The sequence below is a fragment of the Sorex araneus genome, chromosome X (assembly GCF_027595985.1).
Source record: "Sorex araneus isolate mSorAra2 chromosome X, mSorAra2.pri, whole genome shotgun sequence".
Classification (NCBI taxonomy): Eukaryota; Metazoa; Chordata; class Mammalia; order Eulipotyphla; family Soricidae; genus Sorex; species Sorex araneus.
In genome coordinates, this window is record NC_073313.1 from 222,749,937 (window position 1) to 222,767,270 (window position 17,334).

At 39.9% G+C, this 17,334-nt stretch overlaps 1 protein-coding gene across 3 annotated transcripts; it reads right to left on the bottom strand.

Annotated features, from left to right (window-relative positions):
• Positions 1–1,765: 1,765 nt before the first annotated feature.
• Positions 1,766–17,330, bottom strand: OSGEPL1 (O-sialoglycoprotein endopeptidase like 1). Of its 3 annotated transcripts, XM_055121808.1 has the most exons (9): positions 17,249–17,330; positions 15,351–15,589; positions 12,547–12,934; positions 11,550–11,754; positions 11,325–11,473; positions 9,504–9,634; positions 9,319–9,390; positions 4,620–4,727; positions 1,766–2,077 (listed from the first exon to the last, which is right to left on the bottom strand). In XM_055121808.1, the coding sequence occupies exons 2-8, from the start codon at positions 15,566–15,568 to the stop codon at positions 4,649–4,651; spliced, it is 1,242 nt and encodes a 413-aa protein (XP_054977783.1). In that variant the 5' UTR covers positions 15,569–15,589; positions 17,249–17,330; the 3' UTR covers positions 1,766–2,077; positions 4,620–4,648. The 3 variants fall into 3 exon arrangements, 2 of the variants coding, with proteins under 2 accessions (XP_054977783.1, XP_054977784.1); XM_055121809.1 differs by lacking the exon at positions 17,249–17,330 and having other exon boundaries at positions 12,547–12,929; positions 15,351–15,483; XR_008627318.1 differs by lacking the exon at positions 9,319–9,390 and having other exon boundaries at positions 2,060–2,077.
• Between the last annotated feature and the right edge of the window lie 4 nt (positions 17,331–17,334).

Below are 17,334 nucleotides of genomic sequence, written 5' to 3' on the forward strand. Positions count from 1 at the left end.
TTAATCTATTATCTGTTAGTTTGCCAGTATCTCGGTGGCTTGCTGGGCTCTCTGAGAGAGATGGAGGTATCGAACCCAGGTCGGCTGTGTATAAGGCAAACACCTTACCTGTTGTGCTATCGCTCCAGCCCTACAATCATATACTATGTATAATTTCTGTATCATATAACTACATTTAATATGTGTCAAGACTCTTAACATATTATTAGCTCGTTACTCTAAAAAAGAGAAGGAAAAAAGAGACTATTTTAAGGGGGTTTTCAAGGGTTTAGGATCGTTACTTCTCCATATTCTAAAACACAGACATTTCCTGATTGATGGTCAGCCAGGCCACCTTACCACACCTTAAAATAACTTCCCTAAAGTACAGACCTACCATTGAAGACTATTTTAATTTATTTGGGTTTTTGTACCACAGAAGACAGTGCTTAGGGCTTACTCCAGCCAGTGCTGGGGGTGGGAGAACCTGGGATTGAACCCAGGTTGGCTGCATGCAAGGCAAGTGTTAAACTTGCTGTATTACCTCTCCATCCCAATGAAGACTATTTTAATTGTTCTGCACTTTCTTTGTATTAAACAAAAACTATGAAAGACAAGAGAGGCCTTAGATAATGAAGGCTGTCTCTCGGCTGTGCTAAGTTACTGACACACACACACTTGCCAACCCAGCACAATGTCTCCCCCTCACCTCCTTCCCTTTATCTCTACGGCAAAGTTCTGCCTTAGAGCTTTGTACCAGTTTAGAATTTGCTGATTTTTAAAATCTGTAGTTTCTTTTCAGCAAGAACTCAGTGTTGTCATGTGGATGCAGCATCTGGAACAATCTTCAGACTTTGGAATTTTAAGAACGTAAATGGTAAGTCTCCCCCTATTTCATAACATTTGTGATAGGGGAAGAAATTTTGGTACATTTTCTCCCATAGTTTATATGTAGTATGATTATTTCCACAGCAAAAAATTTCTTTCTGAATTCAGATTCACATAATATGGAATCTAAATTCAAACACTCACCATGAATTTACAACCTTAAAGTGCCTTTTAGCACTGTCATCCATTATTCCTTGATTTGCTCGAGTGGGCACCACTCCATTGTGAGACTTGTTACTGTTTTTGGCATATCAAATATGCCATGGGTAGCTTGCCAGGCTCTGCCGTGCGGGCGGGATACTCTTGGTAGCTTGCCGGCCTCTCTGAGAGGGACGGAGGAGTCCAACATCAAAGTACAAAGCTTTATAAATACTGACTCTTTCTGTATAAATTACTTTTCTATTTCCTGAATAAAATGGATATTTATAAAGCAGTATTATAACCACATTTTAAAAAAATAAAATTTCCATAAAAGGAGGGAATGCTAAGGCCAGTTTAAAAAAAGAAATTTTGGACTAGTGGTATGATTCAAATGACAGAGCACATGCACTGCATGTATGAGATCCTAGGTTCTACCCTCAGCACTGCATTACACCCCTGAGCGCTAGTGGCCGTAGGCTCCACAGCAATAAAAATAATCCATTCCATATTGGTTGTTTTTTTTTTTTTTTTGGTTTGACTTGGATCACACCAAAGTCATGCTACTCAGAAGAACTTGCAGTGCTGGGGATCGAACCAGGTTAGCTGCAAGGAAAGCACCATTAATCTCTATACTATCTCTGTGGCTCATTCTAGATTTTTATTCTCACCTCCTAGCTTTTCAATAAAGTAGAATACTGGTAGTAAGCTAACACTCTAGTCCATTATGGATGAAAAATAAACATATCTACTCATGAAAACCATCCCCAAGCCAACCTTTTATATCTTAATTTATTTTAACCAGTTAAATATAATTTCTAAAATAATGAATGTCACCATTTACAGTCAACTAAAAATATATACACATTATTTGAGAGATTACTTGTATATCATTATTTCTTAAAACTTCAAATGAGGAACTGAAGAGACGGCTCAGTGATCAGTGAGTTGCGGCACATGTTCCACATACAGGAACCCCAGATTCAACCCCCTGCATCACATGATGTCCAGTGAACAGGAGGGTGGTCCTAGAGCACCATGCTCATAGTGGTAACTGGGTGTGATTCTTCCCCTCAAAAGAAAAAAAAACAACATAGATTTTAAAAACAAGTCGGAGGAGCTTGAAAGATACTATAGAGGACAGGGAACTTGCCTTTCATATGGTCATCATGGGCTCAATCCCCAGCATCCCATATGACCCCTGAGCACCAAGAGGAATAATTCCTGAGTACAGAGCCAGGAGTAAGTCCTGAGCCCTGCTATGTGTGACCTCTAAACCAAAATAATGAATGCATTAAAACAAACCTGAAGGCCCCTTTCTCTCTTTTCTCTTAAAAATATAAGAGCTTGTTTCTTTTTCTCTTTTCCTTCCTTTTTTTTTTTTTTTTTTTTGGCTTTACATTTGTTTTCTGAGCCACACTGGTGGCACTCAGGGCTTACTCCTAGATTTGTGCTCAGGAGTCACTCCTTGTGGTGCTTGGGGGAACCATATGGGGAGTCAGAGATCAAACCTGGGTTGGCTATGTGCAAGGCAAGGGCCCTAACTACTCTATTATCTCTCTGCCCCCTCTTTGTTCTATTAGAAAAATTTTTATTGAGATACAGTGATTTACAAAGTTATTCATAGCTGAGCTTCAGGCATATCATGTCCAAACACCAATACTGCAATCTTTTATGTAGTGAATTTTAGGTACCTGATGTTTTGAATGGTGTAGACTCTTTGCTCTCTCTCTCTCTTCTAGTTCATTATTTGCACGTAGAAATGTGACATATTTTTGAGTGTTGACTATATAGCTGGCTACTTTGCTGTACTGGTTTATTGTTTCTAGAAGCTTTTCAGTGAACTCTTTGGGGGTATTCTGTGTATATTATGTTATCTGCAAATAGGGATAATTTTGGCTGCCTTTGATTTCTTTCCCTTGTCCAATTGCTGTTGCTAGTACTTCTAATACTTTATTGAATGACAGTGGAGACAGTGGCCACCCCTGCTTTGTGTTTGATCTCAGAGAGAATGCTTTCAGTTTTTTACCACTGAAAATGATATTGGGTATGGGTTGTTAAAGATGGCTGTACTGAGGCCGGAGAGATAGTACTGCATGTAATGGAACTGCCTTGCAAGTGCCAGGGTACAATCCCTGGCACCCCATAAAGTCCCCTAAGCCTGCCAGGAGTGATCCCTGTGATCTTGTTGAGGACTTTTGCATCAATGTTTGCATCAAGGAAATTTGTCTGAAATGTTCTTTTTTTTTTTTGTAGCATCTTTATTCGCTTTATTAGTGTAACATTGAATTCTTAGAGCTGTTATGAAGGATTTCTTAAACATTTTTGGAAGAGCTTGAGGAGTAAAGGTAATAAGTGTGCTTGGTTGATCTGTCTAATGGTGAAAGTAGAGCGCTGAAGTCTCTCAATACTGTTCTGTTTCCATCAATGCATTTTTTTAGGTTTGTGAGCAGAAGCTTTATAAACTTTGATGATTCTTCACTTGGTGCATATAAGTTGTTAAGAATTAGTACTGACCAATCTAGTTTTTCTCTTAATTGATCTAGTTTTCCCAGTAAGTAATGTCCATCTTTAGCTCTAATTACCTTTTTTTTTTTAGATTCTATACTCTGTTATTCTGACTTTTCCATTATCATGTATTGGGATTGGGAAACACAGGGATAGATCTAGTTTCAGCCTTTTAGTTGTTGGGCCTGTGATGGAGGGTATTCTGGCTCTGAATTAAGATCCCGTAGTTACCCATCCACCCTAAGAGTGGGTGAGGTAGAGGAAGCATAGCAGTCACACGGACATGGCAGCATCATTGTGGAATAGGGTGTCCACATAGTCCCTGGGGGATGAGGCTGCTTTCTGCTGGGTGACTGGCAGAAGTGGTAGGTTCTCCAGTCTGGTCATTGCACCTAAGTTGGGGAACTTAGAGTGGCACTGACTAGCATGAGTCCCAGCTGCTGTGAATGGGTCTGCAAGTCCCTGGGGGCTGTTCAAGTAGACTTTTAGAAACATAAACACCCCATTCTTCATCTTCCAGAGAAGATACAGAGTAATACATATTTTTATAATTAATAATGACTACTGCTTCTGTTAGAGAAAGTCATTTTTGTCTTGAATTAGAATTTGGTACATTTTTGACCAGCATACTTTTCTAAACCTGTTTTTGTCAGAAAAGCAGGCTAATGCTTAGATGTAAGGTAAGAAATGAATTCTACTATGCTGTTTAAGAAAAGGGGAAAATCTAGGTCTACAGAATATGGGTTAATTTTATAGGATTTAGAAGAATCACTGTTATTTCTCTCAAGATTTTTCTTTCTCCTCCCAAGAATATAATTTTTTTCACTATAAGATGTTTTATTTTGTTTTCTGATAATCTTTACTCCCAATAAGAAGACATTATTATATTTTCTCAGAATATTAGGTTAAACATCAAATAAAGACATAATAAAAAAGGAAGTCTATGGCTTTTGTTTTGTTTTGTTTTGATTTTGAACCACTCATGGTGCTCAAGCACCTTGCCTGCTGTACTGTCTCTCTGGCCCCCCAAAAAAGAAAAAAGAAGTCTTAAACAATATTCTACAACTCTTTATATTTAAAAAATCAAAACAATGTTGAAATATTACCTTTAGGGCTTTTTTTAAAAAACCAAAAATTAAATGTTGATTTTTAATCTTGGTACTTTTATGGCTGCTTCTCCAACTTCTTTCGATATATCTATTCCAAGAGGACATCTACAACATAATCAAACATACATTATTTTAAATATTTGTACATGATTTGCCATAAATTTTGTAAACTAATTCCTTAGAATTCTGGCAAAACACTATACATAGCAAATATATAATTCATTACATTTGGTGACAGTTCTTGTTATACATAGTAGGACATCAAATCTAAATAACAAGTGCAGGGTGTTCTTTCATTAAGAAGAAATATAAATATTTCAGGTATAATAGAAAAGTGGAAAGCATATATTAACTCAATGAGTTTGGGAACTGAGATTTTTTTAAATTCTCCCTACCTGCCCTTTACTGAGATTTTTTTGTTTTTGTTTTGTTTGTTTGTTTCCTTTTTTTTGCCACACCCAACATTGCTCAGGGCTTACTCTTATCTCTACATTCACTGATAACTCCTGAGGTCTTTGGGGACCATATCAGGTACTGGGAATTGAACCTGAGTCAGTTGTGTGCAAGGCAAGTGCCCTACCTGCTGTACTGTCTCTCCAACCCAGGGACTGAGATGTTCTTGAAAGAAAGAATTCTATTGCTGCGGTCAGAGAGATAGTTCAGTGTAAAAAACATCTGCCAGGGGGTGTCCAGGGGGGGAGCCCCAGCAGCTCTCCCCTTTGGCCGCCCGGGTTCAGGGAGGGGGGTCGTGGGTGGGTCCCAGGCCACTCACCCAGCCAGGCCATGGGGCAGAAGAAAGAGGAAATGAGGGCCAAGCCGGTTGATTGATCAGTTGCCCTTTATTCCATTCTCTCCATGCGCCTATTCCAGTCTCTGAGCTCCCCATTCTACTCTCACACTGCTCCTCATTCCTGCCTCTTTCTGTCTCTCTTACCCTCTCATTCCTCCATCCCAGCTCTCTGGATTCTTCTCTTTTTTCACTGGTCTCTGCCCCCTTACTTGTCTCTCTGGGCCCTAGTCATAATCAGCAAAACCAACATAAGAAATCCTTTCCTGAGGGCTCACCAGGTTCAAAGGAAACACCACCTAGAGGCATTCCCCTTCTCCTAGCATCTTAATTAACATCTCAATATTAGTTATTTTTGTATGGGCACAGTAAGAGATACTTTGAGGCTTGTAGGGCAGCTTTCCAGGGAACATCTTGCCATAGACTCAGACTACAGCGCTCAGGCCAGATTAATCATTCCTAACCCGGGCAGGGTCCGAATCCAAAAAGTTATTACTTTTTGGATCATTACAGCATTTGTCCATGACCAAGCTCTTAACTTATAGTTAAGCATTAGGCACTTTGGCCAGGCCCATCTCTAACCAGGGTAGCACATAACTCACCGCTTGCCCTGGGTCCATCCCGTCCCTCGTCGGGACCCTGATTTTGGGGGTGCTAGGAAGTAAGGACAGCTGAGGCTTAGGTCAAAAGAACAGATGCCCAGGAGAAAAATATCATGTAGAGTCAAATGACTCCCAGGTTACAAAAGCATAGCATTTACTACTATCTTCCTATGCCCATGCAAAAGGACACTGCTCTGAATAAACTTTGCAAGGGACTCAAGGAGAAGAGAAAAACAATATTTACAAGTTAACAGCACAAAGAAAAAAATTACAAATAAGCACAGAGAAAAGGGAGCACTATGATGGGAACAACCCAATAAACCTAAATTACCTGAGGCTATGTTATCCTACAGTACAGCTTATAGGTAAGGCACTTGCCTTGCACGTGGCTTACCCAGGTTTGATCCCAGATAATATATATGGTACACTGAGCCCTGGAGGAGTGACCCCTGAGTACAGCAAGCTGTGGCTCAAAAACAAACCCAAGAAGCCCAAACAAAAAGGAAAAGAAGAGAAATGGTTCTACTGCTCTTAACTATAGCACTGTCTATAGCACTGTCATCCAGTTGTTCATCGATTTGCTCGAGTGGGCACCAGTAACTCTCCATTGTGAGACTTGTTACTGTTTTTTGGCATATCGAATACACCACGAGTAGTTTGCCAGGCTTTGCTGTGTGGGCAGGATACTCTCAGTAGCTTGCCGAGCTCTCCGAGAGGGATGGAGGAATTGAACCTGGGTTGGTGGCATGCAAGGCAGATGCCCTCACTTTAGTCCATTGCTCTTAATTAATGCATATAAATTTAAAACTTAAACACTTATCATTCATCTATTGTCAAACCTGCATTCACTCATACTTTAGAAACTCCTCAGGTATCTATCAGATTTTCACTGAGGTTCAGCTGGTATTTTATTTATTTTTGTCACCATTGGGAAGAGAGGCCTTCTTTTCTGTTTTGCCTCAGTAAATAATTTTGGCCTCATAGTTGTGCTATTTATGTGTGTTTTTTAAAAAATTTGTTACTTGGTTTTGGGGCCACATCTGGGAGTGTTGGGGGCTAAATCCATTTCTGTGCTCAAGAGTTGCTCCTGGTGATTCAGCTCAGAGACCATGTGGTGCTAGGAATTGAACTGGGTTGGCTGTATACAAGGCAAGTGTCTTACCTTTCTACCTCTTGTTTATATTTTTCTATTATGTTATAACCAGACCCCAACCTGGCAAAAAAACTTATCCTCTCCAACCTTAAAAAAGAGGCATCACTAGGAGGGAGAGAGAGCTTAATGAACTGGAGTATATATTTCACAAGCAGAAGGTCTCAGTTCTGCATGGTCCCCTAAGCATAGTCAAGAGTAACATTCACACATCTGACCGGAAGTATTCCCTGAGCAGTGCTGGATGTGGCACCAAAATCAGAAAACATGAAACAAAGAAGGCACTACTGGATTAAACTCTGTAATCTACCTGACGCCAGACCACCAATTCACAGGAATTCATTTTGCCACTTCTAATTAACCTTCATTTGTAATCAGTTTCAGTAATCTGCAGTTTATGTATTTATTGTGATGACTATCATACTCAAAAAGTCTTAAAATGTCACTTACATCAAGGCCAAATTAGAATTATATTAGGTTATGAAACATACCATACTTTACTATTTTCTTTTGAATTCCAGAATTAACTTAGACCAAAATTATGAAAAACTGCCATTCTGTAGAATTTGTATTTGAGAGAGAAAATAAGGCTTGCAGAAGACACTATCTTTTGGCCATCTCTCAGCTGCCCATTGGAAAGACCTTGCAAAGCAGTCTCATGACTAAATCCTTTTACGTATATTTTAAGTTTTCCAGCATACTGGGTGGTACTAAAATTATCCTGATATAAAAGTCCAGGCCATGGACATTGCTTTCATTCTGGTGGCAAGTAAGGGACTGCATTACCCTTCCCCATTGCCTGTTTCTAACCAAAGATTTGTTCCAATTTTTATAACTGTCAACGGTAGCCAAATAAATAAATAAATTTATTTATTCTTAGAAGGTATCTACCTCCTAGGTTCAAAAAAGAAAAAAAATTTTTTTAGGGGGAGGTCACACCCAGTGATGTACTCCTGGGTTACTCCTGGCTCTGCACTCAGGAATTACCCCTGGCAGTATTCAGGGGACCATATGGGATGCTGGAAATCGAACTCAGGTCGGCCGCGTATAAGGCAAATGCCCTACCTGCTGTGCTATTGCTTCAGCCCCTCAAAAAATAAATTAAGGGCGTGCCTTCCGCCCAGAGATGAACCAAGAGCCACGGCACGAGAAGCAGAGCCTCCCGCCTACTGACTGTGATCCTGAGGTCTCCTAACCCATTTTGGCACCAGAGCAGATTCTTGCAGCCATCCATGCATTTTGACTGCGAACTGAGCTACAACCTCGTGCAGCCCGGGAAGGGATGTTTTTCCCTCTCCACCCCATTTTTCTGAGCGAAAATGGCGGCAGCGGCAGCAGCCACGCGGTGAGAGCCACCCTCTAAGACCCCTACACCAGGAGGTAGGACTTTCTTTAGTGACGTAGCCTGTAGGTGATCCTGGGAGGGGAGGTGTTCCCGGCGCGCCTTCCGCCCAGAGATGAACCAAGAGCCGTGGCACGAGAAGCAGAGCCTCCCGCCTACTGACTGTGATCCTGAGGTCTCCTAACCCATTTTGGCACCAGAGCAGATTCTTGCAGCCATCCATTTTGACTGTGAACTGAGCTAAAATATTAGAAACTCAAAACCGCGCGGCCGCAATAGCGGCCGCGCGGACTCAAAGTCTTCACCTTTACCAAGGAAGAGAAATTACTAGATGATGCTTATTCAGCAGGCCTGATTGTTGGGGAAAATTTCCAATCAACAATAGTGAGTTCTGTATGGAAATATGAAATGTACTCAATATATAGAGAGAATAATGGGAATATCATCAGCTACTTAGATGGGGGGAGGGGTGGGAGGGGGGTGTATTGGGGTTCTTGGTGGTGGAACGGGTGCACTGGTGAAGGGATGGTGGTTTAATCAGTATTTGACTGTGACTTAAACCTGAAAGCTTTGTATTTTTTGTTTTCACGGTGGTTCAATAAAAATTTTCTTTAAAAAAAAAAAATAAAATAAATTAATACAACCCTTCGAGTATGGCCAGTGTTAATAAAAAACTTACGGAAAACAAAATTTATTTTCTAGGTCAAAAAGACAGGAAGCAAACCTGAGAATTCATTCATGTGAAGTATGTGCTTTGTCATACTTCAAAGTTTTATAGTGCAACTTGCATAAAAACTGTGAATGCTACCACTTACTTTGGTTCATAGCGGATGTCTTTTGCATCATGTAAAATGCCCAAGCCAGCACGCAATCTTTCAATACCATTCCTAAATATAAATCATTAAAACATAATTAATAGCCCAATAGGAAAGGAAAATTTAGTACATGAAATGGGAGTATTATATGATGCTAAGGGAAGCACAGATGCCCTGGGGCTTACCATGCAATCATCACTCCATTGTCAGTGCACAGCCTGGGAGGAGGACACAACAAAGTGCATTGGGTTGCATTTGCTACTATCTCCAGAGCTTTTCGGATATAAAAGTTACTTGCAACACCTCCAGATACAACCTGAAGAAATTGAGAAGTCCAAAATTAACAACTGCCACACAGATCTAAACCAAGTTGTTAGCTAAGAAAAATGTCAACATTATATAGCACAAAATATCACATTTTGAATGGGAAAGTGTTTAGTCTAATACGGAAAATAGTATTATCTGCACACTGCTCACTGTCACTTTTTATATACTTTCTTCTAATCTTTTTAATAATTGACAACTATAACACAGTATTTTAGAACCTGCAGTTTTTAATTATAAACATCTTCCCCTATTTTACTACCTTACTCTTAAAAACTACTTACTGGGGCTAGGAGATAGTACAGCGGTTAGTGTGTAGACCTGGCATGCATCTGACCTGGGTTTGTTTCCTAGTACTACAAGGTTCTCCAAGCAGCATCAAATCATTGGGCCCTTGAGCTGAACCAATGACTTGGTGGTCAGTGATGACTGGACCCACGAATCTCCTGAGCACTATTTGGGAAGCCCTACCTCCCACCACATCAAACCAAACAAAAAACTCTATCTTTAAGGCCAGATGGCACAGCAGTGTGTTTAAGGTCCCCTGAGCTCTGCCAGGAGTGATCCCTGAGCACAGACTGAGGAGTATACCCTGAACAGGTGTGCTCCTGACCAAAAATCTATTATGTCTGACAGTCATGTAATTCTATCTTGTGAATCCATCATCATTTAAACATTTTCTCACTTTATAACTTTCAATGGAATGAAGTTTAAGGGCCAGAGAGAAGCTCAATGGGCTGGACCACATACTTTGCATTCAGGAGGTTCAGTTACTAGCACTGCATGCTCCCTGAACATCTCTAGGAGTGACCCTCCCCCGGGCCTGTTCTCCCCCACCCCTTTTGCCACCCCACCCAAACACAAGGCTGGGAGTAGTCCCCAAGCTGGGGTTCAAAAACCAGAGGGAAAAAAAGGTTTAAAACAGTTACAAAAACATGAAGTTTATTAATGAATTGTAAGTACGTTTCAAGGAACCTCATCAAAGGATAAACTTAAAGGAAACCAGCCTATTTTTAAAAAATGACAGCAATCGGCCACTCAACACCTTTATTGCAAACCACAACAGCTAATTAGAGAGAGAGAACAGAAGGGAATGCCCTGCCACAGTGGCAGGGTGGGGTGGGGGGGAGATGGGATTGGGGAGGGTGGGAGGGACGCCGGGTTTACGGGTGGTGGAGAATGGGCACTGGTGAAGGGATGGGTTCCCGAACTTTGTATGAGGGAAGTATAAGAACAAAAGTGTATAAATCTGTAACTGTACCCTCACGGTGATTCTCTAATTAAAAATAAATAAATTATTAAAAAAAATAAAATAAAAATAAAAATAATTTTCAAAGTAAAAAAAAAATAAATAAAAAATGACAGCAATTAATGCTTTCATATTCTTACTGTAAACCATCTTCTAAATTCAATGGGAAACTGCCGCATTAGATTTTATTTCATGTAAACTGTCCCATGTCCAATAAAGTTACAAGATACATTCCTGTACAAGAAGGCCTTTGAGCCCTTATTCTGTCGTGTTTCATACTCTCAAGGCTAGCATAGACCACAAAGACGTTTTTCTCCTGAAAGGATCAATCAAACTCTCAGGGGAAAAGAAATAAATAGTAACATTTGTTTTACTATTATCATTATTGTTTTATTATTAAAATGCTATTCTAAGATGAAATGACAAAACTTACCAGTACTGCATCATTCTGAGGCAACAAGTCTCTCTGCTTGCAAAACAGAAGGGCTCGATGTGTCCTCTTAGCGATGTGGCAGGCTGTCGTGTGCTGCACAGCAGCGGCGATGTCTACGGCCGAGGACAGTATCTGCCCCTTCTCAATGCCTGTGGACAGGAGCAAGCACTCTGAGGCAACATCCAGGACTACATTTTAATTTAATTTGATGAATCAGAAACATACCTTCCTCTCTTTCTTTCTGCATTATTATCTTATCAATAACGTGTTGAAGTCCAGAAAAAGAAAAATCACAATTTTTGGCACGCTGCATGGGTGGTTTGATGTCAAAGCAGAGTTTATTTCCTTGTTTAGCCAAATGTTCTATGGCCTTCCCGCCACTCATGGTTGAGCACTCTGGATGTTTCATTAAAGACAGTCTTCTTGCTACCTAGGAAAAACAAACAACAAATTTTAGGGAGTCATAAAGTTGCACGTACTAAAACTAGAATGCAAATAAAATTAATTTTACAAAGGCAACAAAATCTGGATGATTAAAACCTGATATCTTTTCCTAATAACTGTGATCAGTAAGGAAAGCATGACTCATTCTGATAACCTGCTAGATTATGGCAGGTCACTATCTTCCCATCTACTTTCACTTTTCTACTGGAGATGGAAAACAGATTGAAAGGAAACTGTGACTACTCAGTGAGGAAGTCATCTAAGGATCAGTCATTTCAGTTGTGAGCAACCACACGTTTATTTATTTTTATTTTGGGGGGTGGGAGTGGGTAGTGTATTATGAGCTCTATGATTCTAAAACAAAGGTAAAAGAAATCTATCAGTGGTGTCAGCAATTGTGATATTTAATTCTATAACTCTGCGTTATCTTGGATGTCCTCAGACTGACCTTTCCATACACTCTTGTTCTGCTTTTTTTGTTTTTGACACTTTACAAAGTACGTTTCTTATATATCTCATTTGGTTAAAAGCATAACTGTATCAACAAAGTATTTACACCTTCATGTATTGATGTAAAACTCCTACCATTTTGTTTAGAATGGGTAAAAATCTGTTCTACAACACTACACTTCTGTTTCCATCTTTACCACACATAAACAATTTTTCAGTCTGTAAGATTTTATTCAGAAATATTTACCTGAATGGTAGTACTATTAATATTAATACTGAATTAAAATTGACACCTCAATGAAATACTGAAATTATTTTAAAAATTTACCTTGTCAAGCATGTCACCCGGTGCTATGTCCAAAGACTTTCCAAGAAGCAGAAAATCTGAAACTCCTCTAACTAATGCTAAGAGACAGTGACCTCCCGAAATCAAAAGAACTAAGAAAGGAAATTCTACTTTATTGGTCAATCTGATAGTGAGTGCATGAGCCTCCATATGATGTATGGGAATGAAGGGCTTTTTAAGCTGATGTACCAGCTGTAGGCTATAGGATAAGCCAACTCCCAGGCTTAGAGCAAGTCCTGGCTTTATGGTCGTTGCGATTGCTGAGAGCTCACTTGGAGATACTTGGCTGGCCGAGAGAGCTTGTTGCACTATTCGTTCAATATTTTCTCTGTGAAGCTGTTGAGCTACTGGAGGTACAATCCCACCTGTTCTGAAAGAAACAAAGACAGCATTATGTACTTTTTGGAATATGAATACCTGGCCAGAGCGATAGTACAGTGGGTGGAGCACTTGCCTTGCGTCTGGGTTTGGTTTCTGGGAGCATCCCAGATGGTCCTCAGAGCCCCACCAGGAGTGATCCCTGAGTGCAGGGCAAGGAGTAAGCCCTGAGCAATGCTGGGTATAGCTCCAAAACAAAAATTGTCAACAAGAACAAAAAAAAAATAAAAAAGGGAAAAAGCCAACAGGTATTACTATTAAAGGTGTATTTTCATATTAATAATTATACACCTATAAAAAGTATTCTTAAATGTATGACCTTACAATGTACTTTACTGTAAGAACTCAATATCCAGTGGGGAAGGGAACAATGTCTGAATTTTTAAAAAAGCACAAGAAATTTCTACGGTTTTGTTTGTTGATGAGTGAAAGAAAAAAAAATCTTGGAAAGGATTCTAAGGAAGCCCTTGAACTCCACCAGTTGTGGTTCAAATTTCTCCCCACGAAACTCCCAATTTTTTTCACTCAAGGACTTCTATCCCCTAACAAATGCAATGTGGGTAAGCACTGCCAGAAACACCTCAGGATTTATTGTGCTTGATTTTTTGTGGAGAAGCGGGTACACTCAGAGATCTTAGGGCATATTCCTGGCTCTGTGTATGGACTGACCTCTGGCGATGCTTGGGAGCTGAACCAGATTCTCCAAGTGCCTTAACCCCTGTACTATCTTTCCAGCCTCTGGAATATGCAATATGCTTGTTTTTCAATGAACTTCTGGTCATTGAGCATTCAGAAACTTTTTGCTGTTGCAAATTTCCCCTCATATTTAGTAGTGCGGACCTTATATTGGGTGATAACTCATAATTATGAAGCTAGGATTTAAATAAGGTGGCCAGGGTGGGACTTCCCCAGCAGTTAACATTTACACATTCAAATGTCTGAAGAATTCAGGAAAACCGAAAAAGCCTAGGGAACTGAGGCATAGTAATAATAGTTGCAAGTTTTGGATCACTTTTCTGATACTCCTTTAACTGCTGCCTTCCACCACAAATTTTACTTATAGATCTATATATCACATCTTAGTAATTAAGTTAATCTTTTTTTTTTTTTCTTTTTGGGTCACACCCAGTGATGCTCAGGGCTGACTCCAGGCTCTGCACTCAGCAATCACTCCTGGTGGTGCTCGGAGGACCGTATGGGATGGTGGGAATTGAACCTGGGTCGGTTGCGTGCAAGCAAACTCCCTACCCTCTGTACTATCGTTCCAGCCCCAAGTTAATCTTTTTACAAGGACTTTTGAGTACTGTTGCCCTTTTAACTTATTATATTACATTTTAACTGCAGATTTATGCAGCCTCTTTAAATAAACATTAGATATAATTTCCTCACTATCCCATGAATCAGAAATTATTATCATCCCCATTTTACCCATGAGAGAGGATAAGGAGAACTGGTCCAAAGTCACTGCCAATACCAAGTACTTAAAACAGAATTAAAATGCAGTTTCTGTGATTTCAAAATACCAGACTTGGATTGAGGAGCTAGTTCAAAGGGCTGGAGCACATGCTTTGTGTGTGGGAGACCCAGATTTGATACTCTGCATCACATGGTCCCCTATCCCAAAATAAACCAGGCAACTCAAAAAAAAAAAAAAAGGAAAGGAAAAAAAAGAAAAATACCAGACTTCTCCATTATTCAGGTTATAAATGAATCACTTGAAAGTATATTTGATCTGTTGAGTATTTTGAGTATTTTAATTATTTTGAGTTAGTTGCTACTTTAAAGTACCCGGAGGTATATTACAGTAACAATATGGGTTTCCAGTTTTACTGAAAACTCTGATGACCTAACAACATAGGGTCTAGACATCTTTATGGTGTCAACTGGCTGGAATTGAGTAGCAACTCTTTCAGATTTTTCTACTTTACATCCAGTTCAGTCATTAATGTGACTGGTGGTCCTCTGCAAACATCTGGGTTTATATCCTTACACCATGATTCCATGCCTTAATACAACTTATTCATGAATTAAATTGCATGTATGTAAAAATGAATAGATCTCTCCACTCCCCCCAGTGACTCACACATAATAGAGAGAAGTAGGGTCAAGAGTTCTTATGACTTCAGGTTGAGACCACAGAACATGAGACAGAGATAAGGACATCATGAGGGAAAATCATGAAGATACATTGAGATAGGAAATGAGTTTAGTTTCTTTTGATAACAGGATTAGTTAAGATTGAGATATTATTATGAAGTGCCTTAAAGCCAGGCTATGGGGTTTCTATAGCAGTTATTAAAATCTTTTGCACAAAAGACATCAGTCCCAGAAAGCTACCTTTTATACATGAAAAATACAAAACACATCACTTCCATTTAAGAATCGTAAACGAGAAGACATCTACTTACTTTAAATGAACTTCCGTTTGGGAATGTATTGCTTCTCCCAGTACATGTCCACTGCCATCCACCACTGCAGCTGCTGTATCATCGCAACTGGTCTCAATTCCCAGGACTACTCCATGAAAAAAACGTTCTCTGGGATAATAAAGACTTCTTAAAAATTTGTGAATTTTCCTTTTTGATGATTTAGGAAAAAGTCCTGCTGTTTTAGTCAACGTTAGCATACTTACTTTATTTTTAAACTCCTAAAAAGTGAATTACAGAAAACAAATATATCATTAGGAACTGATATAAGTAACTGATGCATTCAGTGAAGCAAAGTTCTGAAAGCTTAGATTCAGATTCTAGAAGTTTGCATCGGGCTGGAGATGAGAGTACAGCAGATACAGTGCTTGCTCCTGCACCCTAAGTGGTCTCTCTAGCCCCACTAGGAGTGGTTCCCTGAGCACTTAGCCAGGAGTAAGCCCTGAGCACCAGGGATGAGGCCTCACAACAACAACAAGAAAATCCAACGTTTGTAAAGGTTAATTAAAAAACAAAAGACTAAAAACCTGTGAATAACAGTATAAATGTATGTACTGTTCACTGGGGGGGGGGGGTACTGAAATATTAAGATATAATTTTTGTTTAAAGTATTATTACTTTCATGCTGTTTTTAACAAGATCTTTATTATTCTTTACAGTTGACATTTCATTAGAATACTTGCAGGGAAAGTTCTCAAGAAAGGGCTATTTATTTTTTGATAGATAAGATGAAGTCGAAAATGATTTTTTTCTATTTTTTTTAATTTAATTTTTGAAAGTATTTCTTAAAAAACTGAACAATGCAGACAAAAAAACCGAAAATGAAAAACCCATTTGATGAAAACCCCTTAGAATATAAAATTTTGCTATAATTTTGCCATTTAGTTCAAAACTAAATTTCACATAAATTCAAGATTTAGCAATCTTGGTTGAAAGTGGTCCATAAAGTTCATCTTAAAAGAACCACATCTGGGGCCGGAGAGATAGTACAGATAGTACAATAGTTTTCGTTACATGAAGCCAGCCCAGGTTCTATCCTCAGCACCCAGTATGGTCTCCGAGGGCTGCTAGGAGTGATCTTGAGGATGGAACCAGAAAGAAGTTAGCCCTCCTCGGCATAGTGGAGTGTGGCAAAAGAAGAAAAAAAGCACACACTTGTAACTAAAAGCTCTGAAGTGTAGTATTATTTCATCCACTATCAAAATATATCGAATCACTGTTATTACTATTTTTGCAGTGCTAGGCTCAAGAACAGGACCTCACACATGTAAGTAAGTACTCAACCGCTGAGTGATATCCAGAGCCCTGAGTAATTTAATCACTACTGAGGAGGTTGGGGGGCACAGATTTATCAAGTCAATCTCCCCTGCCGCCCTGCCCACCAACCACCCCCGCAAAACAAACAAAGAAACAAACAAACAAACCCCCAAACAATTAAAGCCAATCACTCAAGCAGTCTGGTATTTCCTAAGTGCCACGTGTGCAACTTCACAGACCCCATCACCAGCTCTTGAGTTTTGTGGATGTTTCCCCACGACGTAGCACAACACGGAGAAAAAAAGCAAATAAACAGAGGACCTTTTATTTATTGTTCCAGTGGGGCCGAGGGGATCCAGTTTAGAGACGAGGGTTCTCACCCAGGGGCAAAGGGCAGCTGCGGGGAGAGCACACCCGAAAGACACACACCGGGGAATTAAACCTGCAGATGTTAATTCCAGGCGTGGCCAAGCACCTTTCTTGCTGACCAAAAAAGGAAAAACTGAGCCCAGGGAATGAGGCCAGCGCTGATCTGTGCTCTAATGTCAGAAGCCCAGACGGGATCCTTTTTTCCGGACGTGCAAAAGCATCAGCTAGGAGAAGGGGTGAGCAATTTCACCCACCTGCCTGGGAGTAACGTCCCCTTCCCCCTAGCAGAGACCCCCTGGCTGCCCTTGGTTGAGCTCAGTCCGAAACGGCGCGCGGAAAC